At 40.0% G+C, this 26,794-nt stretch overlaps 1 protein-coding gene across 2 annotated transcripts in view; it reads left to right on the forward strand.

The window, feature by feature from the left end:
* The window catches only part of LOC309524629 (contactin-3-like), a 194,731-nt gene that overhangs the window by 103,296 nt on the left and 64,641 nt on the right, over nucleotides 1-26,794 (forward strand). The window contains exons 3-6 of one of the 2 annotated variants that reach the window (XM_082209410.1): nucleotides 392-487; nucleotides 23,525-23,728; nucleotides 24,168-24,270; nucleotides 25,506-25,690. In XM_082209410.1, the coding sequence (XP_082065536.1) occupies nucleotides 392-487; nucleotides 23,525-23,728; nucleotides 24,168-24,270; nucleotides 25,506-25,690 (588 nt within the window). The remainder of the gene's footprint in view (nucleotides 1-391; nucleotides 488-23,524; nucleotides 23,729-24,167; nucleotides 24,271-25,505; nucleotides 25,691-26,794) is intronic. The other variant, XM_082209411.1, reaches the window with a different exon arrangement.

The following is a 26,794-nucleotide window of genomic DNA, read 5'->3' on the forward strand; positions in this document are numbered from 1 at the left end:
GTTCTAGGTGGTAGGGAGAAGGAAGAAGGGGAGGAAGGAGAGACTCCCTTACCGCTTTGCCACTACCATCACCACATCCTGCCGCACCTAGCTAAATAAGTGAATGAGCGGAAGCGGGAAGAAGGAAAGGCAAGCGTTGTGACTTGCTGAGGTTTGCTCTTATACCGAAACAATGACTGATGACCCTTGGAAACACCCCTGGTAATAATGGACATTCTGTAGAAGCATTTCATATGGAATTGGCTCCCCATGACCAATTATCTCATTGAAATTAATGGGGAAACTACCATTTTTAGGACAAAAGGTACTGAAACAAAAACCTTGCTCCTTTTGTTGATATCTGTTTGCTAACACGTTTATTTCCCTTCTTTTGGAAAAATAAAATAAACAGATCTTGAAAACTTAAAGACAAAAATGAGAAGCACTGTGTCTGTACGAGAAGGACAAGGGGTTGTTCTGCTGTGCGGGCCATCAACTCATTCTGGAGGTAAGAAATGTTTGGAAATATTAGTACTCTTCTCTGGCAGTAAAAAAAATAAAGACAAATACTGAATGGTTGCAGTATATTCAGGAGGAAATGTTATTCATGCTATGAAGTCAGACTATCGGTGTTTGCATTGGCCTATGCTGCTCTGAAAGCATGCATTTCAGAATCAAATTAGGCATGACCTAATTTGGCATCATTTGTGTCTTTCGTCCGTGTGTGCTGATTTTTATTAAATAAACAAATAGATGGAATTGAAGGGGGTGGGAAATTTCCTCCCATGGTAAATAGGTGGAATGGGACATTTTGGATTGGGATTTAAGGGGGGGGGCTTTAAGCCCCCTCCTCAATGCTGCGGTGCAAAACTGGCTTGGGAGGCCCTGTGCTAGTTATTCCTTCTTCGTGAGGGGGGGGGACAGGGGCTTTCATCTAAATAAGTTTATTAAGTTTATTCTTACTGGTTTCAGAAATGCAAACTGTTTCCCCCTTCAGGTTACTTGAATCTAAAATGCTTGCCACCACTTCAAAACAAGCAGTGGCAAATCTAGCAAAAAGAATGAGGCTCCCCCCTTTTTTTGTGCTCCCACCTTCTGCCTGCTGAATGGACAGGCAAGAGTTTTGTCAGTGGCCTATCCACAGACAGAACCCAGCAAAAAGCCCTGAAACTGGGCATTCCAGGAGTGGGGTGGGCTGAGCTAGCCTTGGATCCACTAGATCCAGAGCTGGTCCTGTGTTGGCAATGGGGTTGATTGCTGCACCAGCCTGTAGCTAGCAAAGCGATCAGGCCTGGGTTGGTCTGCTTGTCTTTCCCTTCCCATCTTTCATCATGGCTGCCAAGCGTGGCAGGGCTACAGATATTGGGGTAGCCCAAATATTCTGCAAAACCCCACCAGCTGTTGGGGGAAGGGAGTTTGGATTACACTCTAAAAGTCATAATGGATTTTAAGGCCTACAGAAGCTTAGCGTCTTAAAAAGTGCTCGCTGGTTTTCTGTTTCTTTTTTTTTGCACATTAGTCAGGACCACATATCTAAAAATAGATTAGGTGAGATTTCCAAACATATGGACATCAAATGTTTTCTTTTTAAGCATAATACGTTTTTCTTAAATTATATTTACCATGGGGACCATAAGATTATTCCATGCCACTAAGTAACAGAATTCAAGCCAGACATAGTGAATTATTGAACACCAGATCAAGATCAAAATAGGTCTGCTAGTGCAGCATTTTATTTTACTTTATTTTTGATCACAAAGTGTGAAAACATATCCTGATAAATATATAGTTGGCAATATCCTGGTCAGTTTATATTAAAAGTCACTTTATTGTAAATTGGTTTATGATTTGGTGTAACTTATGAGGCAGAAGCTCACACAACTGTGCTGATGCACCTCTGTGAACAAAATATACCGTACTTCCTTGTTCATGGCAGCTGCTGCAGCGTTGTTAAAGGAATGTTTGCTCATCACGTGTTGCACTGCTCATTTGGGAACATGGCTTGCATGAGTAAAGTTCAGAAATAAGCTGTTATTGGTGTTGCTGAACATGATTAGAGATGACCAGCAAGTTAAAGGTGTACAGGTCGGAACTAAACACTATAAGTTAAGAGCGTTCGCAGATGACCTTGTATTGACTTTGCAGGAGCCAAACACTAGTACAAAAAGAGTGTTGGAAATAATCCAACAATTTGGGCAGGTAGCCGGATTTAAATTGAATAAACAAAAAACTAAAGTCTTAGGGAAAAACCTAACAGATATGGAAAAGAATAAGTTTCAAGAAGAGACAGGTCTGACGGTGGTTAAGAAGGTGAAATATCTAGGGGTTAATTTAACATCTAAAAATTTGAATCTGTATAAGGATAATTATGAAAAATGCTGGTCAGAAATTAAAAAAGATCTAGAAATATGGTCAAATTTGAGATTGTCAATGTTAGGCCGAATTGCAGTGATTAAGATGAATGTATTGCCTAGAATGTTATTTTTATTTCAAACTTTGCAGATTATTGACAAGATGGACTGTTTCAAGAGGTGGCAGAAAGATATTGCGAAATTTGTCTGGCAGGGCAAAAAGCCCAGAATAAAATATAAAATATTAACAGATGCAAAAGAAAGAGGGGGATTTGCCCTGCCGGACTTAAAATTGTACTATGAAGCAGCAGCATTCTGCTGGCTGAAAGAGTGGATGCTCCTCGAGAATACAGATATCTTGGACTTAGAAGGTTTCAATAATGCATTTGGCTGGCATGCATATTTATGGTATGACAAAATCAAAGTGCATAGTGCCTTTAAAAATCATATTGTAAGGAAAGCGTTGTTCAATGTTTGGATGAGATATAAAGATCTGTTGGAAAACAAAACCCCTAGATGGTTGTCACCCTTAGAGGCTAAGGCCCACAAGAAAGTTAATATGGAGGACGGATGGCCAAAGTATTGTGAGATCTTAGAACAGGATGGAGAGAAACTGAAATTAAAGAGCCATGAAAAACTAAAACCCAAAGTACAAGATTGGCTCCACTATTATCAAATAATGGAGGTTTTCAAACAAGACAGGAAAATTGGCTTCCAGGTGGAAAAATCAAAACTTGAGACAGAATTGTTAGAACCCAATACTAAGAACTTGTCAAGAATGTATAACTTGCTGTTGAAATGGAATACACAAGACGAAACAGTTAAATCAGTTATGATTAAGTGGGCACAGGATATTGGTCATAATATTATGTCTGCTGACTGGGAAAGGTTGTGGAACACTGGTATTAAATTTACGGCATGTAGTGCTTTAAAGGAAAATGTTATGAAAATGGTCTATAGGTGGTACATGACCCCAGTTAAGCTAGCAAAAATTTACCATTTGCCTGATAACAAATGTTGGAAATGTAAGGAAACTGAAGGTACTTTTTATCATCTTTGGTGGACATGCCCGAAGATTAAGGCTTTCTGGGAGATGATATATAATGAAATGAAAAAGGTATTTAAATATACCTTCCTTAAGAAACCAGAGGCCTTTCTCTTGGGCATTGTCGGCCAATTGGTGCCAAAAAAGGATAGAACTTTTTTCATGTATGCAACAACAGCAGCAAGAATACTGATCGCAAAGTATTGGAAGACACAAGATTTACCCACCTTGGAAGAATGGCAGATGAAAGTGATTGACTATATGACATTGGCGGAAATGACGAGCAGAATTCGTGACCAGGGAAAGGAGACTGCGGAAGAAGACTGGAAGAAATTTAAGATTTATCTTAAGAACTATTATAAACTTGATGAAGCTTAGAATGTCGAGATTTTACAGAGAGAAAGGGTTGCAGTAATATAAGATCAGATTAAGAAAGGACTATGATGAATTAGGATGGGAAAGAACATTTATAAGTTGCTATAAAATTTGGACATGAGGATGCAGAAAGGGGAGGTATGGGGAAGTCCGAGGAAAGAAGTCTATGAAAGGATATTTTGAAATTATATTTGTTTGTTTGTCTGTTTTTCTTTTATGTTTGTTTGTTATAAAAACTTTTGTAAAACTAATAAAAAATTTATAAAAAAAAAAAGATTATTCCATGCCACTAAGTAACAGAATTCAAGCCAGACATAGTGAATTATTGAACACCAGATCAAGATCAAAATAGGTCTGCTAGTGCAGCATTTTATTTTACTTTATTTTTGATCACAAAGTGTGAAAACATATCCTGATAAATATATAGTTGGCAATATCCTGGTCAGTTTATATTAAAAGTCACTTTATTGTAAATTGGTTTATGATTTGGTGTAACTTATGAGGCAGAAGCTCACACAACTGTGCTGATGCACCTCTGTGAACAAAATATACCGTACTTCCTTGTTCATGGCAACTGCTGCAGCGTTGTTAAAGGAATGTTTGCTCATCACGTGTTGCACTGCTCATTTGGGAATATGGCTAGCATGAGTAAAGTTCAGAAATAAGCTGTTATTAGCTCCACAAACAGAAGTCCATTTGTGCAATACAACAGACACAAGGCTTTGTGGGATATTCTGTGATACAATTTCCCCCGCCCCCCAATATCTGCAAGTTTTCTCAGTCATTGTAAGCTTATAAGATACAATACATATAATAAATAAAATAACAAATCTTCAGGAGAAGAAAAGCCTAAGGAGTAAACCCTACACAAATCCAGAGTCCTGTCCCTAGGGCAGTTGGATGGCACCTTGTACGCCTCCTTCCGGCAACTCCTGCAGCCAAGCTGTTGCCAAACATATTGCTCTGCTTTCCTTTGGACCGTATCAGTGAGACCAAGAGGGAGTTCTTGTCATCTGGGCAACCCAGGACTTACATCCACACTGCCCACACTTGTACCTTCTCTGTTCCTAATACAGCTGTTTGACTTCACCCCTGGAGGCACGCTTCATTGTCTCTCAAGAGAGATGGATGCCAACATATAATATAGGCCAGGGGTGGGAAACCTGTGACCCTTCAGATGTTGATAGGCCTACATCCATCACCCCCAACCAGTATGATGGATGATCAAGGGTGATAGGAACTGCAGTCCAGCAGCATCTTCATGTTACCCAATCATAACATAGACAGCAATCACAGGTAGATATAGCTGATTTTCTTAGTGTGGTTGTTTAAGATAATCTTTCTCCCCACTAAATCTTTCCCCCACTATATTAGGCACCAATATATTGATTTCTACAGAACCTGGTCTGAGTTTTATCTTTCAGGAGTGCCAAACAAATTTTATCTTTCAGGAGTGTAAGGCAAATGCTGATAAAGAATAATTAAAGTGACATGACCTACTTCATTTGGTATAGTTTAAATTGTCACAGGTTGTTTTATTGACAACGTCTGTAATGAGCTACAGTCTCCTGCAAGTTGTAAAGTGAAAAACATTGATGACAACTTAAGGGGATATTTGGAGAAAACCTGTAGATAATGAAGTAGACTTTGTTTCGTAACTGAAACTTGGTGTACTTAGTGTCGGTTCAGGCACCAAGTACAGCCTTTATTGGTTGGTTCATTTTAAACTTTTATAGCCACCCTTCCATTTCACAACTTCCAAGACAGGAATATAGGAAGCTGCCTTGTACCAAGTCATATATATGCTATAAGATCCACTATCCTGTAATATTACATATGAGCCTGTTCTACTGATGAAGCCTAGGATGGCGAAACAAGGCTAATATTCCGGAAATCCTTGTTTTAGACTTGTGAAAGGATTCTGTGGAACTGTAACAACCCTTTATGTGGATTATTGGACTCTATGAACAGACAGGTAGAAGAGACACTTATACATGTATGGACCTTATGCATGAACTGACTAGAGAATGAACTGATCTACTGGGCCTTCTGCTTTTTTTTGTTGAACTTTATGAAACTTCCGTTGAAATCTACAATTTGATACAATGAATAGTATACCTTATTTATTCAGAAGTACAGCCGGTTACGTCTTGTGTGTTTATTCAACATCCTCTTTCCAGCAGGAAGTGGAAGCCTGTAAGTAGGAAGTGGAAACAGCAGTGTTTCTCATTGTCTCACGCCCAGCCCAGTCTCATCTCCTGAATAAGGGGTGTTTGGCCCCTTGCTGGTTTACAGGAGGAGAGCAGTACCAAACCCTTGGCAGAAACAGCAGGGCAAACTTCTGTTTCAAAAGCCTTATCTTAAGCCCTGCTGGCTATCTCTGGCCATCAGATGCTGCTGCTTGTTAACTTTGCAGCTCCAGGGTTGCACTGGGCCCATCCCAGAGGAACTGGCCCATGTAGGTGTTGACCTATGGCATGTGCCAAACGAGTGCAGCTCCCCAAGCGTGTAGGTTCGTGGCAGTGCAGTTTTCTGCTGGAAGAAATTGAGACCAACTCCAACTCTCCAGTTTCACTATATACAGGCTTCCACTGGATCCCTAGTAGAAGGTGCAGGCTTCAAATGCAAAGCAAGGGCACCTCAAAGCATACATACAGCACAGAGTTCAGTATCAATCTGGCGGAGCTTCCTTGCAGTGAAGCAAAGAGGCAATGTATAGCCCCCTCTTAATATACCCAAGAATGACCACACCAGTTGCCAGGTCACAGTGACCTACTTGGCTGGTTGTCAGTTCAGCGACCTTCAAACACTAAATCACAAGACCTGCAAGATAAGGGAAGCACATGCACCAGATTTTCCTTAACAGCAATTAAAGGAACCTCAACAGATGCATGGGAAGCTGTTATCTGCCGCCCTGCCCCACTTTACCCCCATAGCAGCCTGACGCTGGATACTGCATGTGGAAACACTGCTGGTGTTAGTGTTCAACCTGCAGGTTTTTTCCCCATGGCTCATCTCGTCTCAGCAGCAAAAATCAGCAGGTGGAGATTGGTGTACTCTTCATCTTGCTTGTACTTTCCTAACTTCCTGTATACATTCTAGCTGAGCTTATATTGTCTTGGTTTTAAATGGTCTTCCAGCATTCTGATTTCTCCATCTTTGTCTCTTCCCTTTCATTTGATCCTTTCATTTTTGACAGGTTTTTTCCCCTTTGAAATTAAATAAGATAGAGTTTAATTGCATGAATGTTTTGAAACATGCAGGCCACTAGAGCTGTAATTGCCAGTCCTCTATGTTAAGTGCCAATCATTCTATATCAAGTGCACTTGCTTTTGACACTTAAGTCAGTGGGCCTGAGTTAGTTTAAGTGAATCCATTCTAATACTTAGTGCTTTGTGCCCTAGGTTTCCATTAACATATTTAGAGCATAAGTATCCCTAATACAAATTCCACTTGCCTTTTAAAATGTTTTGGGGAGTTATCTGTAAGCAACAGACAGTGGCATATCTTTTTGCCATGTGTTCCTATAGATAGATGGCTGTCAATCATCTACCTAATAACATCATGTGTGAATATGTGCACTGACTTTTAAGCTTTGGACTTCTTCAGAAAACTCTTGTGTGAGGTGCCAAACAGAAGCTGATACAAAAAAGCAGGATGATATTACTAAGCACTGCAATCCCAAAAAAAAAAATACATGGTGAAAGGTGAAAATCATTTCGTAATCTACAGATGGGATCTTACTAACACCCACACTAGAAAGCTGTTCGTTCACTGAAATGCTTGTGCAGGAAGAGACAATTTGAAGATAGTTTCCCCCTCCTTTTTGAAAACAAAACTCTCCAATAACTATTTGGACAGGTATTAGTCAGGATATCTGTCGAAGAAAAGAAGGCAACCAGTATCTAATGATGGGTGAATTCCGTTAATTTTGAAATCTCAAGTATATGTGTTTTAAAGAACTTTTGGGGGTGTCTTTTCTCCAAAAATACTAAACTGACTTGTAATATTGGTTTCACTTTATTAAACTGATACGTTTTTGTCTGTTTGTGATTAGCCAAGTGATAAATAAGCCATAACTATGGGGAAACAATGCAGAACCTGTAATAAAAGCTTTTGCACATGATATTGGCCCTTGCACTGGGGAGGTTTCTAGAGCTTCATCAGATAAGCTCCTGGGCTACAAAGCCTTTTAACCCCTTGATAGCTTCCCTGGGCCTGCCCATCAATTTTTGAAGTCTTGAAAGTTTCCCGCTGCAGCTGTTTACTTAGCACCTCTTGAGCAGTAAGTCATGTCTACAAATTGAACTATGTTATTGGTTTTTATTATTTTAGTTTGTGATTTATTATCTGCCCTTCAGTGTCAAGTGAAGGGCTAGTTACAATAGCATGGTTGTATAATTTAAAATCAGATAACAGTATTTAAATGAAAAAGCAATGCAATTTAAATAAGAACAAATGCAGTTTAAATCCAAGAATAGAGGTAGACATGAAAACACATCTCAGCTATCAAAGGCTGAGGGTAAAGAGGTTCAGCTTTAGTACCTGACCAAAACAATACAGTGAAGATGTCCAGACTCGCCTCTGTGAGGAGGAAATTCTACAATTTATCTGCCTCCAGTTTAGGTGCTCTCAAGGGCCGCCACTCCCTGTAGTTCTTTGGGTATTGGAACTACCTAAAAGCCCTCCTCTGTCAATCATAACACCTAAGTGGGTCTGCAGGGAAGGAGATGGTGCTTAAGATATTTGAGGCGTCTGTCATTTAAGGCTTTGAACACCTTGAATTGGGCCCAGAGATAAATTGGCAACCAATGCAGTTCTTGTAATACGTGGGTTAAAAGAAGTTCAAAATGGAACCCTGCTCACTGCATTTTGGTCCACCTGAAGCTTCAGAGTGGTCTTCGGGGATAGCCTATTGAACGAAATTAATTCATTCTGCGAGTTTTTTCGTCTTGCGAATTTTTTGTCTTGCGAAGCATGGTCAAGTCGCAACTGCACCTCTTCAAGCAGTTTTAAGAAAAAGGAAACAAACTTGCAAGACGTTTTCGTCTTGCGAAGCAAGCCCATAGGGAAATTCGTCTTGCGAAGCAACTCAAAAAACGAAAAACTCTTTCGTCTTGCGAGTTTTTCGTCTTCCGAGGCATTCGTCTTGCGAGTTTTTCGTCTTCCAAGGCATTCATCTTGCGAGGTACCACTGTACTGTATAGAGGCAATAATCCAATCAGAAAGTTACCAGATTGGTACCATTGTACCAGAGTACAATGGCCAAGTCCTCTCTTTCCAAAAGAGACCATCACTGGTGAACGAGCTGGAGCTGGAAATAGGCACTCCTAGCCACCAAGGACATCTGAGCCTCCAGTTGCAATACACTTTAAAATAATTACCTCTGCATGTGCAGACCTTTGTTTTACATTCCAAGCTGTGGAAGAACTTCGAAGGAAATAATATCCTATTTAAACTGGCTTTACAAAGTAAGTAAATTGTACTAGGTAATTGAGTTTCATCAATGTCACAACAATTGATTTTTTAATATAGGTTTTTCATATCTCGACACAGAGTTGAAAGTGTTGTGAAAGACGCTAATAATTTTCATTGGTGTATACGTTCATATCTTTTGTTCGCTTATCTCTGGTTAAACAGACTGCAGGTTTGGGGTGTGTAAAACCTATGTATGAGAGGTAAACAGTGGATGAGTGTACACACTGTAAGGAGTGATGCCTTTTTGAAAACTGCCCTCAGAGTTCTGGGGGGAAAAACAATTTTTGGTCTCCTACCAAAGATTCTGACCTCACATTTGCTGTAATATTTTGTATATGTAGCAACAAGTTATTGTATTCCTCAGAGGCCTGAGTTCATTGACTGAACTTCAACTTTCCTTTTGGTTTTCCTTTGGGACACTATGTAAAACTGGCAGTTCTGTCCTGAAACAGACAGTTAAGGAATTGCTGTAGATATACTTGTGGGAACTTGTAAATCCCCTGTGCATTTTAACAAGGAGGCTGTGAGGTTATGCTCGCTGTTACAAACCTCCCTGTCAGTTTTCACTGTTTTACAGCAGAGCAGTGTTACTTCACAAGGGGCCCAGTGTATCACTTCTTACAGTCTTTGTATCATACGTCCTGGAAGAAACTTGCTGAGTAAATCATTTCCATTACAATGTGAAGAGTTTGTTTGGCATACAGTGCGTTTGGCATACTACTCATCCTGCGTAGTATTGTGAGCAGTAACTCTGAAAAGAATCTGACAATTTCAGTTCCCATCAGTTTTGTAATTCAACAAAAGATGGTGGAATGTGAAGAAGGTATTTTTGGAGAGGGAAAGGTCTGAGCTGACTTCACATTATTCTGAAATAGTAAAAAACCATCTGCCACAAATTCATGCATTTGATGCCCCAAATCTCCAGTTATAATTATGTTACCTCCTTGTGAATGTACCTCATATAAGCCATAACCATTGGAATTGCCATGCCAGTGGTCGTGATGCTGGACATCTAAGGGCTGCTGACCATATCAACAGGAATTATGGAAGGCATGAAAAGTAGAGGGGGAAGATTTGACTCTGCAGTAGGCTGCAGATCTCCATCCCTGATAATGCCATATTCTTTTATTTTTTTCAAAACTTTCCACAGGATTTGTATGTAAAGTTAAGATATCATAAACTGTAACAAGGGGTTAATGCAAGCTCAAACTCATTAAACTCTTTTCCAACTTTCTCGATTCAGAGACAGGACTGTGAGAAAAGTCTAACCCCCCTGTTCTTTTTCTATGGGTTATAACCAGCCCCAATATATTTGTATTGGATTTAGTGTAATTTTACTTGATTTATCTCTGTTTTTAACCTGTATTGAATTTATCTAAATGGCGACAGACAGGGAATAGGTTGAATATGTGAATGAATGAATGGTTCCATCCTCATAAACCACTTTACAGAAGTAGTTTGCTCCTGCTCTAAAAATTAAATGGGCTGCCTTGAATCAAAGGCCTACAATAAAGTTCAGAGTGTATATACTGTCTAGAGGATTGTGCCTGTTGTATATAACATGGCATCACCATTTGGGCTCTGAACATAATACTCTGAATGAAAATTCAGAGTATATAATATATGTTGCATTTTAACGAGGCCTTTCACAACATTAACACTGCAGCCCACAAAAGAGAGATTAGTTTTAAGAAAAGAATGGTAAATTCTGTTAAATACTATTTTAAACACTAAACATTTACCCTTAGGTATATTTTATAATGCTTACATAGCTTTATGTTCATAAGTTGTCTCATTTCTTTTACCTAAGAAATTAGAATAACTTTTGTCTTTTAATAATTAAAAAAATAATTATAGACAGGAGGCAATTTATACAATCTTCAACTATTAAAGACACAACAGTGTTGTTAAAAAATGTTCAAAGCAATTGACTGCAAAGTTCTTGGGAGTTGATTAAAAGATCCATTTGTCACTTGAAATGGGATATGGTTAATGGAAATGTATTTTTAAAATTGCTTCCCAAAGCATTTTTTCACTTTATACATTCAGAATAAGATAAAAAATGATCAGAGTCATAGCACTTTGAACGACATTGTTAGTCTGAAACAATTAGCTCAGGAATAAGATAAAAAGGAATTAATCCGTCAAATCCTCACAGCTACAGGGGAAACTAAATGGGCATTTTGTTCGTTAGTTCTGCCCAAATGTGTAAAAGTAGTTTTGCTGGACTATTCCATTTAGAATCCCGGCTTCACTCATAGCAATAGGCAACATTTAACTTGTCAGCTAAGTAACACTTTTTTTTATTACAAGGGCAGAAGTCCCATCTCTCCTTGGAGATTTACTTTTTTTCCTTTTCCCTCAGCAGTGCTGTTAAAACAGAAAATGATGTTACCAAAGTTTAATTTGAAACAAATGACTAACTGACCATCAAATTTCATATATGTCTGAATAGTTTTTTTCTTGTTTTTTAAAGAGCAGATGCTGGCAGTTTTCCAGTTTTTGACAGATGTTGCACAAGTGCAAAATTCTTCCACTTTTCCTCCTGTTATGATGCCTGTAATCTTTACCCTCAGTTGACTCGGGATTTCTCTTGTTTACCCAAATGAACGCTACTTTGCCTGACAAATGAAAGAGAAAAGTAACTCTGGGGAACGGGGAGAGAAAATCAAGGACAATGCCATGAACTTAACATTTCCAAGGATACACAGGGCAGCCTTCAAAATTCACCAGCTTTACCTGGTTATTGACAAATTATGACCAAGTGAAGATGCCCTGTGTAAGATGCCTTCTAGAGGGCTACTCTAGAAGGCATCTTAAGGGGCAAATTAATGGCAAGATCTGCAGGGATGAGCAGTTTAGGATGCAGTGGATCTCCAGTGCAGCCAGTGTCAAGTCCAGCTCAGCCACAGATAAGCTGGCATAAGTTGCTCATCTTGGCTGAGTTGAATCTGGCTGAACCGAGGCCAGTATAAGGCTCCAAAAGAGGGTATTCTGGGGGCAGGACCAGACTTAGGTTGCATCCTAAGCCCATTTAGCTTGTTCACATGACCTGTTCACCCCACATAGGACACTATTTTAAAGGCTTGGTTTCCCTTTGCTGAGCGTAGTCAGAACAGCAGCAGCCCTTCTGCTGAATGGGGTTTGGGGCTTAACTTATACTGCCTTGCTTTACACCAACTTCTTGTGTATAGGATTGCACCTTAAGAGAATTACTGTGACCACAAAGAAACGGTAGATGCAGTTGGTGCTTCTGCTCCACAAGTAACAGTGATTTGCCGTACCATTCTCTGTTTAATATTTTAACTTCTCCTGAAGCAAAACATGACTTTCATATTATTGCCTTGCTTTAGTTTCTACCCTACCAAAAATAAAAATAAAAAAATCTGAGCTGCTACACCAGGAGTGAATAACCTTTTCCAGTGCAAGGGCCACATTCTCCCCTGGGCAACTTTCCAGGGGCCGCATGGCAGTGGTTGGCCGAGCCAGACAGAAAAGTGGATGGAGCAATCGATGCCTATTTTATCTTTGCACAATAGGCTACTTTCTACACAAACTCTACATTCCCTCTATCCTCCATCCAGGCAAACGAGGGGAGTTCAAGAACACATTCTACCCAGGCAAAAGCACTCAAGGAGGGCTGGTTGGAGAGGGGTGTATGGCCCGTGGAGAATGCTGAAGGCCAGATATAGAAACCCGGAGGGATGTATTTGCCTGAGGTTCCCCACTCCTGTACTAAACAGATTTGAGAAAATCAAGTAGCAGCTATATGGATGGAGCCCTAGATATAGCACGAATGAGTGTGTTGTGTCTCCTTTCAATATCCTGTTTTGGATTTGAATTATGTTATCCATTTGACTGTAGGTGGAAACAAAACATTAGGAAGATTCCTCTTTGCTTCAGCAGAGAATTTGCCAGCCCTCTTGGAGTTAAATTTTCCACATTTTACTGCACATTATGTAGGTAATTGCTCTCATAACCTTCCTTGTTCTGGTTTTCTGAAGAGGTGACATGCATTTTCATCCCCACATCAAGCTGGAAAGTCACCTTTTTGGATTTTATCTGCTAAATAATTAACCTTTTATGCCAAAAAGATTAATGATTTGCATCTGTTTCAAATCAAAATGGTATTGTAAGCATTTCAGAGGGGAAATGGAATTTTGCTTCCAGGCTCATTGTTAATTTCTGGTACAATTTAACATAGATCTAAAATATGAATTGTCCATGTTTCTAAACCATTTCATATGCATTTGCATTTGAAGGTTGAATGCATTTTTGACAAATAAGGCAACGGCAAAGAAAACAACATTGCATATGGTTAATTCTAAGTCCAACTTCTGCAACATCTGTCATAAACTACATTTAAATGTGGAAAGACAAATATCATTACATACCTGTGGAAGTTCAGGGGTCTTTTCTCAGGCTAGCCTCACTCCTAAGATTTCTGTGAGGATAAAATGGAGACACACAAACACACACTGCGAAAAACAACAACAACAACCCACAATCCTCATACTTGATTAATTCCAATGCTGACACTTTTTCTAACCAAAATGTTTTGTTTAATTAATTAAAATATTTATAGCTCAGCTTTACTCTAAAGAGCTCATGGCAGGGAACAATAGCTTCATTAAAAAAAAGCAATGTTGCAGCAGAAAAATCACATAAGGAAATAAAAATCAAGGGTTCAGCTATGTATTGCCCTGCATTCAAAGATCACAGGGCAGTTCAGAACTTAAAATTACAAAATAAGAAAACAAAATAAATAACCAAAAATCAAACAAAAGGACCCCCCCCTTTAAACACATTTAAAAGGTTGTAGATTGTTTAATCAGTCAAAGCCCTGGTTATAAAGCCGTGGTTTTCACCTGGCACCTTCATAAGTGCTATTACAGATCAGGGGCAATAGAGTTTGGGGGTGCAAGGGCACCCATAACTGTTAAGGTCTGTGAATGTTAGAAATTAATTTAGCTGATTTTGGGAGTATTGAAGGGATGATGCCAGGCTAGTGGAAAAATGCAGGCTAAGCTTCCTTTCCACGCCAGGGCCATTAACATGACAAAAGAAATACGGAGCAAGGACTGAAGGTAGACAGGATTCAGTTTTGGATTGAGGCCTGTCACTCATAAAAATCCAGAACTCAGTGAACTGGGTTATCACAAACAGGTTAAAAAGAGAACTGGTGGGAATAATGTAATGTAAGTACCGCATTTTTCGCTCTATAGGATGCACCTTGTTTTAGAGAGGGAGAACAAGAAGAAAAAAATTCTCCCCCTCTCTGCTCAGCGCCCCTTCAGTGAAGCGTCAGGAGAAACGGAGCCCCTTCCATTTCTCCTCCCGCTTCTCTGAAGAGCCGCCGCACAGAGAGGGGGAGAATTTTTTTTTCTTGTTCTCCCCCTCTAAAACAAGGTGCCTTCACCCGAAGCCTCTGGAGCGCAGCGAGAGTTCCTGCTGCACTCTGGAGGCTTCAGGCGGCTACCTTGGAAGCCTGGAGAACAAGAGGGGTTGCTGCGCACTGAACCCTCTTGCTCTCCAGGCTTCAGTGAAGGCAACCCGAAGCCTCAAGAGCGCGGCAGGAGTTCCCGCTGGGCTCCGGAGGCTTCGGGTTCCTTTTGACCTGCTCTTTGGGGCTGGCGGAGGAAGCGCTGCTTTCCCCCACCGTCAGCCCCAAAGATCCCTGAAGCCTTCGGAGCGCAGCATGAGTTCCCGCTGCGCTCCGCAGGCTTTGGGTTCCGTTTGCTGAAGCCGGGAGAGCAAGACTCTCCTGGCTTCAGCGAAAGGAACCCAAAGCCTCTGGAACGCAGCAGGAACTCGCGCTGCGCTCTGAAGGCTTCAGGCGGCTATCCCTTAAGCCTGGAGAGCGAGAGGGGTCAGTGCGCACTGACCCCTCTCACTCTCCAGGCTTCAGCGAAAGCAATGCAAAGCCTCCGGAGCGCGGAGGGAGCGCTCCCTCTGCGCTTCAGAGGGTTTGCGTTGCTATCGCTGAAGCCAAGGAGCCTGCATTCGCTCCATAGGACGCACACACATTTCCCCTTAATTTTTGGAGGGGGAAAAGTGCGTCATTTAGAGCGAAAAGTACGGTAATTTCACTTCAGCCATTACTGCACAGTGGACATACTGAAAGCATCCATGCTCAACTCTGTTCTCTCAATTAGCCCAGTTACACATAGGCTGTTGTAAGTTTACAAATATTATATGTTGTTTCACTAATTAATTTCACAGATTTTATACTATTCATCAAGAAAACATCTGCTCAGTTTCCTAATTAGGTGTTAATGCGGAAAACAAAAAAGTGGGTGGATCTGTAGGCACAAGAACTGTCAAGGTTGATCTGTATTTTTCAGTGTACTGCTGTTTAGCATGTTTTTTAAGAAAAATATATGCAAGAATTGAATCACATGTATAAAATTTGCATCCATATGCCTGTTTAACAGTGCTTTGGAGATAACCTGATTTTACATCTAGCTGAGCATCTTGAAGTAGATTTAGCAGAGTTACTAAAGTAGTGGAATTGTCCTGAACAAGGCAGCAGAGGAATACCATTTTGATTTCCCCTTCACTATCAAAGTAATGTTTGGTTCATGCACTTTTGTTATGTCTGCCCAACTACTGCATTTCTGAAATGTATCATACAATTCTGCTTGCATTAAGTCACTCACCTGGTCTGCTATGTGCATTTGTCACCAGACTAGCAGGATGTGGGTGTGTGTGAGAGAGAGATGTCACAGGTAGCATCCACCCTTTTCCACTTCTCTTATTTTTCTTTTTTGTCTTTTTTATTATATATATATAGAAAAATTTTAACAACCAGCTTATCAATCCATTTACATATTTTCCCCTTTTTATCCCCTCCCTCCCCCCCCCCGGACTTTCCTCAGCTTGTCTCTTCGGTTTCTTTACACATATTATCCTTTGTATTTTGTAAAATTGTACATATCATTGCCTTATCTATCATATATTCAACAAATAAATTTGTGGATGTTTATTCAAAACCTGCCAAGGAGTCCAAATCATTTTGTTTTTTTGCGCAGGGGCCATGCTAATCGTCTCTTTATTGTTCCAATTTTAGTATATGTGCTTCTGAAGCGAGCACTCTTTTTTATTAATTTTAATAAAACATGTTATCATAACACAGGACCACAGAAGCAACAGTGCATTAACCTACAAGCAAAACACTGTACTAAATCACCCAAGAGAGAAAAGCTGATTCCCAGCCATGACTACAAGAATATAAGATTATCTTTAACAATTCCCTTAAGTAGGATGGTAGTTTATGTGTTCTGAAAGTGCTGTGTCCAACACTCAAGACCACTACCTGTCCTTAGAATGCGCTCCCATGGTTTTCCAGCTTTGAGCGACTTCCAGGCTTGCAACGGTTAAGAGGAGTGACACAAGTTATTTGTGAAGGACTATGGGGTTCATTGAACTATGGGGTTCATTGACCAGCAGGGGGTCAGAAAGAAGGTGCTGGGTTGTAATTTCAGAGATTAACACACAAACCCACAGCCAACATGGATCAGACCCTTTCTGGGATTGGTCTATCTCCAACTCCCCTATTTCCTCCCCCTCAGCATCTGATCACTCTTTCCACCATGTCTCCAGAAGACTCTCATAGACTATGTTATAGTATTCAAAACAGGGTCCTGATCCTAATCTGTGCCTGGATAAGAGACTGCCTGCAACCCCAAATGTGTCACTTCAAGCCTCAAGGAAGAGCAGGCTGTAAGCTGATTAGGTAAAAGATAAATTTTTAAAAAGAAATAAAAATGGAGTTCTGGAAAAAAAAATACTGTTGAATAGTGTATGTCAAATCTCCACTCCTTATGCAGCTTTGGGCCTGAAAAAAGTTCAAAAACATCTAGCTGAAGTGAAGGAATGTATATCCCAGGATATTACTAAAACAAATTATTTCTATGTTTAATAGGAAATCAACTGAAGAAATGTAATTGACAAGAGAAGCTTTATTATTTATTTAGTAATCTCACTAGAAAAGGGTGTTTGTGTGTAATATATGAAACAAAAGTCACATGAGAGGTTGTTTACTACAGTTTTATTTAGGAAACAATGCAATTTTGCTTTGATTTCACCAATACAAAATTAAGTTATTGCAGATGGTTACAGACGGAATGTTGCACTCTGTTTTAAAGTGCAATGAACATTTGATTAAGGCTGCAATCCTGTGCATATTTTTATTTCTCGTTGTCAACAACAGAAAGTTTTGCAACAGAGATTACTCGTAAAATTATGGTGTGATCAATTATTGTTTTGTAGTAGCGAGAATCAGTAAGGAAGATTCCTTGAATCCATTTTTTTTATTATAAATCTGTACTTTCTCAATAAAATATAGACACTGAAATATAAAATAGCCCAATATTAGAAATGACCTATACATCAATGCCACACCAGCCTGCCACCCACCTCAGTGCTTGGCAGGAGGCCTCCTTAGTCCAGGGAGCTGAGCAATATGATGCCTCTGCTGAATCCAAACATCCCACAGCCTGGAACGATTGTTCTGCTAGTGTAATAAAATTAAGCAGTACCAGCCTTTAACATTGCATTCTAGTGTTATTTAGTAAAAAGAACCAAGACTTCTGCAAAATTAAAACAGAAGTCAAGCCCTGTTAACAGCCTTGAGAAATGTGGAAATGGGAAAATATATTCTAAATCGGGTTTAAATATGCTCATCTAATATTTTGTGATTGAAGAAATAGAGAAGAAATAACCAACTATTATTGCATTTGCACTCTGTGAGTGTCATGTCCAATTAACAAATGTTTTATGGAACTGGCTGTGGAGGAAACAGCCTTTACCTCTCACTGCCTCAGGGTGCAGGTCGGGGCTAAAGTTGCTGTGCTCTTTCCTAAGCGCAGGAATTACTCAGATTTGCATTCCTACCTTTTGGCCACCTAAAATGTCCCAATCTTCTGCTATGAATATGAAGTAGTCTTGCTTCATAAGCTTACCTACCTTGACTAAGAATTAGAATAATAGTTTAGGAATTTGAATTTACTGTAAGTAGAAGGTTTTGTGACACAAATGGGATTGTCAGTGAGATAAATTGCAAAAAGTGCAAGGAAAACAAGTGGGAGCTGTTACGTTGTAAGAACTAATTTGCCCTCAATTAATAATGAAGATGATACTGAAGAATAGTCTCGTTAAAGGGTGGTTAATTTAAGTGAACACAGCAAATTGGACATGTCACCATGTTAATCTCTGTCCAAACTTTTTGAACGCTGTTAGCACATGCGACAATTGTTCCAATTGAGATCTTCATTTTAAAACTTTGTTACCTAAATGATTTTGCTAAACCCTGCTTTAAAAAAGAGAAGGAAAAATGCCAGAACAAGCTGTCCCAAAGTTTGAGGAACCACATACAGACATAAATATTGTGGGAAAGCCAGGGAGGAATGATGGAAACCTATGTTTGCTCCTCAACACATTTCTTCCTTGTTAGACTGTTCTTAGTGCTGTATCTGTTTTCTTGAGTAGGGGCGCTGGGTATTGTTTACTGCAACTCTTTGCTTATGGGTGCAGTTGATCCAAGCTGTAGTGGATTATTTGCAGGCACAGCCTTTCTCATCTTGTTATGTTCAAATTTCACTCAGTTTGTATGCTGCGGTTGATTCAGAATCTATACCTGGGTGCCAGAAGTCACTACTTGTCACAGTTGCTTGAGTTGGTTTGATCCAATTTTCCTGGAAGGCCTTCACAGTGCACTGGGAATATCACTGATTTTGCAGCTATTACATGTTGAAACAATGTTGATTATTTGTTAAGTACTAAACTTTCCTTAATGTATTGTTTAATAGTTGGGAAGCTTTAGGCTACTTGTTAGCCACCTACATCTGATTAAGACAGTTAAGCAGTTTCACTTAGAACTGTTTTGGTGTGTTCAATTCTTGATCCATAGTAGCAAGAATTAGTAAGTAAGGCTCTTTTCATGCCAATTTCAGTTTTTATTATAAATGTATGCTTTTCCAGTAAAGCCTAGACATCAAAATATAAAATAGACTAGGATAATAAATAATAGTTACAATACATTTCTTATACAAATGTTTACATCTTAGAATTTCAGCAGGGTAGTATTTCTAGGAGAAAGTAATCTTGCCCACCCCTGTTCCAGCTGGAAGGTTTACAGGCAAGGAGCTTAAGATGGAAGAAAGCTAATTTGTTTAGAACTTAGAGCATATTTGTGCAATTTCTAAAGATTGCATCATGTTGAATTAATCTTTAACATAAGCAAAGAATCCCATAAATTTGGGCTTATATTCTTATTATTCTGTTATTTAAATGTTCTTAAATAATTAGAAGATGATTGGACATGGACACATCTGTTTCTTATAGATAAGTTCTAGATTTGTGCATTTCATTTCCTAGATAAGAATTGACAGGTCTTAACGCAGAGCTACTACTATCTTACCCTAACATGGGAATGTAAATGTTATGGCTTTTAACTGATAAACAAAAGTCCAAGTAAACCTCTGACTTTGAGTGACAGCTTTACAACTCAATTTTCTTCCTGATTACCATGATCTTGTTTATATAAGTTACCCAGAAGACATCATTAACATGAACTGCTTTTGTGTCTTCCCTTAACATAAAAGCAATAACACCTTTAAATTTGCATGCACACTTCTTCAGATACACTGAAACAGAAGTTGCCAGATCCTTCTATATAGTGAGAAGGTGGGGAGGGGTATTACTCAGAAGGGTGGTGGGAATGGGAGATAGGCAGATAGCTGAGATGAGCCTGTTGACGACTCTTAACGACTGCAATAGGTCTTACAGGAAAAGGCAAGGGGTGAGAAGGTGAAAAATGGCTTAGTCATGTATAATAATGTAATGTAGTTGTTTTACTACAAAGGAATTTCAGAAATAGACTGGAAAGAGAAGCTGCTGAATTGCAACTCATTACCAAACTTAAAACCATGGAGAGACCTGGTCTGAACAGAGACATTGGATTCTTATCTCCTTATACATGACTAAGCCATTTTTCACCTTCTCACCCCTTGCCTTTTCCTGTAAGACCTATTGCAGTCGTTAAGAGTCGTCAACAGGCTCATCTCAGCTATCTGCCTATCTCCCATTCCCACCACCCTTCTGAGTAATACCCCTCCCCACCTTCTCACTATATAGAAGGATCTGGCAACTTCTGTTTCAGTGTATCTGAAGAAGTGTGCATGCACACGAAAGCTCATACCAAGAACTAACTTAGTTGGTCTTTAAGGTGCTACTGGAAGGAATTTTTTTATTTTGACTATGGCAGATCAACACGGCTACCTATCTGTAACTGGAACCTTTAAATTTGTGAATATTTTCATATGAATCATGTCAACTTGCCTTCTGCTTGCCCTTTCCTTACAAGATACCTTGTATCACTGATGGAGGTGAATCAGCAATTTCTCCGGTGTCTCATCTCATCCAGAAGTGCTAAAGCAACTGATTTTGCTAATTACAGACAGTATCATGGCTATCAGCTTGATGGAGATTGTAAACAAACTTTATTTTAGATATGTGGAGCTGATGCAAAGTTTTATGAACAGAAATGATTGTTTTGCTAATAGCCACACAGAGGCAGCTGTGGACAGGATTCCTGCATTGCAGAGGATTGGACCAGATTACCCTTGGGAGTCCCTTCCAACTCTACTATGATCCCACCAGGTGGGGGAAATGGGTCCCCTCTTCCTCTGTCTCTCTTCCTCTTAATAAACTTGTTTGATGCAGGTTCAGAAACTTCAGCTGGCTCAGAGTGCATCTGTCAGGGGTTCAGGAGCAGAGGCGAGGGCGAGGGAGGAAACAGAGAGCGAGGGGGAGGAGGCAGAAGAAAAGATGAGTGATGACGACGACCCGAGATCTCCGAGTCTTTCCAGTGAATCAGAAGATTCACAGGAAGGAGCGCCAGTGGCCAGAGCAAGGGGGGAGCTTAGGGGGACACCCCAGGAAGAAGGGTCCAGAGGGGGCTCAGAGAGCAGCAGTTGGAAATCGGGGCCAGCATCACCAGCAGAACGCAGTGGAGAGGAAGGGCGCCAGGTACCGAGTTCTGGCAGCTCGCAGCAGGAGGGAGGACATGAGTCAGGAGTGGCCACACCTCCATCGGGGAGCGAGGAAACGGTCAGGCGGCAAGTGGAAGGTTGGGCGCGCGCGCCAAGTTCAAATACACAGGAAGGTGGCGCAGTAAGCAGCCCGGAAAGGGAGCCAGGTCCTAAAGCCCGGCGCAAGGAGACAGAAGGGTCCGGGGGGTCAGCGTCAGAAGCGTCCCGAAAGGAAGAGACCACGGGGGGCAGAGGGACCCAGAGAAGAACGGTCAGGCGGAAAAGGTGGAGTAAGGCTAGGGCACTTAGCTGGTGTACAGGGGGCAGAGACTCAGACAGAGCTTCGCCGGTCTAACCCTTAAGACGTAGAGCTGCACGCAGCCGCTTGAGAATGGAAACTGTAACTCAATAAAGACTTTTACAAAGTGACCGCTGGCTAGCGTGATCCTCTGTGAGCTAGGATCTGGAGCAGCTCTGACAGCATCAAAGTTGGCTTTAGAAAGCAGGTGTCTCCCATGTTGCAACAGTTTCATGCCTTACTGATCCATGTCCTGTGGTTCATTCCAAAAGTGCTGATTATGACCTACAGGCCCACTTGGGATCTGAAAAACTGTATTCTGAGTCTATCACCATATGAACTTGCCCATGGTTTAAATATCTTCACCATCAACTGAGTTATTGTGGACATTGTGAATACAGTGGTAGCTCGGGTTACATACGCTTCAGGTTACAGACTCCGCTAACCCAGAAATAGTACCTCGGGTTAAGAACTTTGCTTCAGGATAAGAACAGAAATCGTGCAGCGGCGGTGCGGCAGCAGCAGGAGGCCCCATTAGCTAAAGTGGTGCTTCAGGTTAAGAACAGTTTCAGGTTAAGTACGGACCTCCGGAACAAATTAAGTACTTAACCCAAGGTACCGCTGTATGCTGCAATTTGTTCAGACAGAATTAGTTTTTATTAGTATGATTGATTTACCTGGCTTCTTCGTTTCTGATATTCTGTATTTTAGTTTTAGTTTTACTGTTAGACGTCTTGTGGACCTTTGGGTGAAAAGGCAGGCTATAAATTTAAGAAATGCATAATTAGAAACTCTTTTAAATTACCAGGAATCTACTTGTTTGCCATTGTTAGCTTTTTTTCTAGCTTACATAATGGTATAACTTTATAGTTTAATAAAGGGCAATTAAAGATAATTGGAAAAGCAATCAAATTTTGAACTTCTTTCTGTTGTTAACAGATACCATAAATATTTCAATAATTTGCATTAGTTTGTTTTTAGTTTTGTGCAACATTTTACATAGTGTGAATTAACCTTTCTGTTCTCTTATTTCTTGGCAAAGCAATACTAATACCATTCAGTAATTTTCTTTTTCTGTAGCTGCATGAAAATAATTTCCCAGCCCCACTTGTAAATTACTAGGTTACACACAGGCAAGATTTGTAAAGGCAGTGAGGAAGTTTGGCAAGATGTGTTAATGACTACTAGGCAGGTCAGTTAGATTATAATTAACTGAAATCAGTTGCTATAGAAGCTGCAAAGGCTTTTATATTCATCTACTTATTTTTTAAAGATGAAAATTATATCTACCTTTGAAACCATGTTTTAAAAACCTTATTCAAGCATATGAGCTTTAAGAAAGATAGCATACCAGCTCCTATAGGAAATGGCTTTTGATACACACACCCATATTCTGTCCATAAACTGTGATCTATAAAACTAAATTACATAGTAACTGCAGTTCTTATCGGATCTATTCCCATTGCCATACTACTTCAAATTGACTAGATGACATTGGCAGTCCAATACCAAGTTGCATGCTGCAAATCCTAATGAACCTTTGCGTGTGCAACTGCACTGGATTATGGTTACTGAAATTTGTGACATGTGGCATGCCAGTGCCACATTTTTGGCCCTTATCATCTTAGAATTGCCAGAATGGACAAGGGATGGAACCAAATCCACTTCTCCTATAATCTAACAACTTGCCCTAAGTGCTGAGTCCCAAGTGAAGTAATATGGAGTCAAATATATACGTGTGTGACTGTTTTCTTAAAGTCACACCCTTGTTCTAGAAAAGCACCAAAAAGCTGTTGTTGCTTTAGAGATGTGAATAATTATGGGTGAAATCATATGCATATGGTGCTATATTATTCCTACTAGGTATGGGTTCTTTCCCATAACTGTATGCAAGCAAACAACCTTGGGATTCATCTGCTTAAGAATGCATCTCATTTAATGCGTATTTTCATTTATTGACTTTCAGAGCATTCTTATGCTTGGATCTTCAATGAATATCCATCATTTGTGCAAGAAGACAGTCGTCGATTTGTTTCTCAGGAAACTGGGCATCTCTACATAGCCAAAGTAGAGCCATCTGATGTAGGAAATTATACATGTGTTGTGACAAGTACCGTAACAAATGCCAAAGTTCTTGGCTCGCCGACACCTTTAGTGCTGCGTACTGATGGTATGTATGAGTTTATGCTTATGTAATGTAGCAACTAACAGTTGCTTAGTGTAATACTCAGTGGTTATTCTTTAGAATACACACTTTTTCAGTGCAAACAAACAAATCTCTAACAAAAATATTTATGTTGCCTTTGCCTTGCTAGTTATGGATCTTATACTTTCCTTTATTTTCGGGTGTAATGTCATCATGTAGGATACTGTTAAGTGGTGATTCTGATGAAGTATATTGAAAGAACCCAAAGACAAGAGTGGCTACTAGGAATTGTCAACCAAATGACAGTTGTCAACCAGAAGACTACTAGGAAGTTAAAAGAAATAATAAATAATAAATCCCTTCCTTAAAATACCCAAAGAAGTCTTATTGCATAGTTGTTCCCTGGGGCTCAGTGATACAAGCCTCCTTCCCTAATCACTCTTTTCCTTTTCTGGAATAACAGGAGTAATGGGGGAATACGAACCCAAAATAGAAGTTCAGTTTCCTGAATCACTTCCAGCTGCTAAAGGTTCGATAGTAAAGCTGGAATGCTTTGCCCTTGGAAAGTAAGTTTGTATTCATATTTGTCCATATTGCAATAGCTGGAAATAGAAAAGTTATGTTGTACGTTAAATGGATGGTGTGAGATCCTTTTAAATATGCCATATATTTTTAGTTGCATATAAATAGTTACAATCTTTGTGTCCAGTTATAAACTAAACAACTTCTCACTATTATTGCACATGTGATACATTAATAAGATTTTTCTGCTGCCTTGTTTAAAACAAATAAGTACATACTTTGCCTCCAGTGTGAGAGCCAGTGTGGTGTAGTGGTTAAGAGCGGTAGTCACGTAATCTGGGAAACCGGGTTTGCGTCTCCGCTCCTCCACACGCAGCTGCTGGGTGACTTTGGGCTAGTCACACGTCTCTGAAGTCTCTCAGCCCCACTCACCTCACAGAGTGTTTGTTGTGGGGGAGGAAGGGAAAGGAGAATGTTAGCCACTTTGAGACTCCTGAAAGGGAGTGAAAGGCGGGATATCAAATCCAAACTCTCCTCTTCTTCTTCTTCTTCTTCTTCTTCTTCTTCTTCTTCTTCTCCTCCTCCCCATTCTATTCTCACCTGTGAAGTAAGTTATGCTGAGAGTGAATGACTGGCTCAAGGTCACCCAGTGAGTTTCATGTCTGAGTGGGGATTGAACCATGGTCTCCCATGTCCTGCTATAGCACTAACCACTATCCCACACTGATTCTAAGGTGGTATGACTGTTCACAAACACGGATTTGGCAACCTCCTGAACTAGGATTATAGTGTTTAATTGAGAAAACATTAACTATGGGAGTCTGCAAAATTTGGGTTAAATTTCACTTTGACCCATGGATTCCTCCCCCCCCCAAAAAAAAATCTGATTCCCATGATGATAGAATTAGAACTGAAATTAGAATACCTCCTGATAATTTCCAGAGACCAAAAGACTAAAACAATAACACATATTTATGCTTTTGGACCTAGAGTGTCTGTCAATCCTACCTAGGATTAATGTATCCATCCGACCGCAATGAAGTCTTGGCTCACTTGACTATGTCTCAATCTTAGATAATGACTGAGTATCAAGTTCTAGATTCCTGGTCAATGAAAGTGTAACAGGTACTCTAGAATAAATTATCACAATGTTGTATTGGTGTTGTTTTAAAGTACCAAATATTATTAATTCCTTCATATGCTGCAATATTTTGTTTCATTTTTAATCAGTTCTTTTAAAATTATCTTCAAAAGCCTTCATTGCATTTGGTTTCTGCAGCCCAGTACCTCGGATTAACTGGAGAAGAGCTGATGGGATGCCATTTCCAAGCAAAGTAATGTTGAGGAAATCCAATGGCATGATTGAAATTCCAAATTTCCAACAAGAAGATGCTGGTCTCTATGAGTGCATTACTGAGAACTCTAGAGGGAAAAATGTTGCCAGGGGGCGCTTGACATATTACGGTAAGAAAACTTTTTTTATATCGATAAAAACATTGAAATAGCTTAGTCATGCTGGCCACATGACCCGGAAGCTATCTGCGGACAAATGCCGGCTCCCTCGGCCTATAGAGCAAGATGAACGCAACCCCAGATCGTCCGCAACTGGACCTAATGGTCAGGGGTACCTTTACCTTTACCTTTACCTTTACCTTTACCTTTACCTTTACAAATGTCCAATTTTAATGTGATGCAGTTGTATAAGTCAGAACAAAGCCCAGCTGCCATTCAGTGGGACTTACAATTTATCGCTAAACTGAAAACTATGGAGAGACCTGGTCTTAATAGAGATATTGGATTCCTGTCTCATTACATATGCTAATCATCTGCATACTATCCCTTCCTTTTTCCTGTAGGACTAATTGCAGTCGTTAGCAGTCGGTCAACAGGTTTACCATACCCATTGAGCTAATCACCCATCTCCTACTACCCTCCTGAGAAAAACCCCACCCCACCCTCCCACTATATATAAGGGTCTGGTGACTTCTGTTTCAGTGTATCTGAAGAAGTGTGCATGCACACGAAAGCTTATACCAAGAACAAACTTAGCTGGTTTATAAGGTGCTACTGGACAATTTTTTTATTTTTTTATTTTGACTGCGTCAGACCAACACGGCTACCTACCTGAATCTATTTACACAGGGATCTCAGTTTGTTAATCTCACATCATAGAGCTTTCCTAAATCAAACCCCCCAAAGGGTGATGGGGCATTATGTACATTATGATGATAACCAGGAAAAATATATTGGCTATAGTTCACTGCCCTCTAGGATCACAGGAATATAGTTGGGGTGAACTGCTTGCAGAAAGCCCTTCCCCGGTCTATTTCACCTAGCACTTTCCTTGTTAGCTTCTAGGTGCCAACTGAAACACTGCTCTTTGTGTAGGCTTCTAATATGCAAGTTTTTAAAAGAGACTGGACTCTTAAAAGTTTTGTTATCAGTTTCAAACATAGTTTTAAGCTGACGTTGATTGCTGTTGGTCTCTGCTTCCATTGCTCTTATTTTTGCTTTCAACAGAATTGAAAAAATCATATTGAAAAAATAACCCCAGTTTTGATAATATCC

The sequence above is a fragment of the Podarcis vaucheri genome, assembly GCF_965113315.1.
Source record: "Podarcis vaucheri genome assembly, chromosome: 2".
In the NCBI taxonomy this organism is placed as follows: Eukaryota; Metazoa; Chordata; class Lepidosauria; order Squamata; family Lacertidae; genus Podarcis; species Podarcis vaucheri.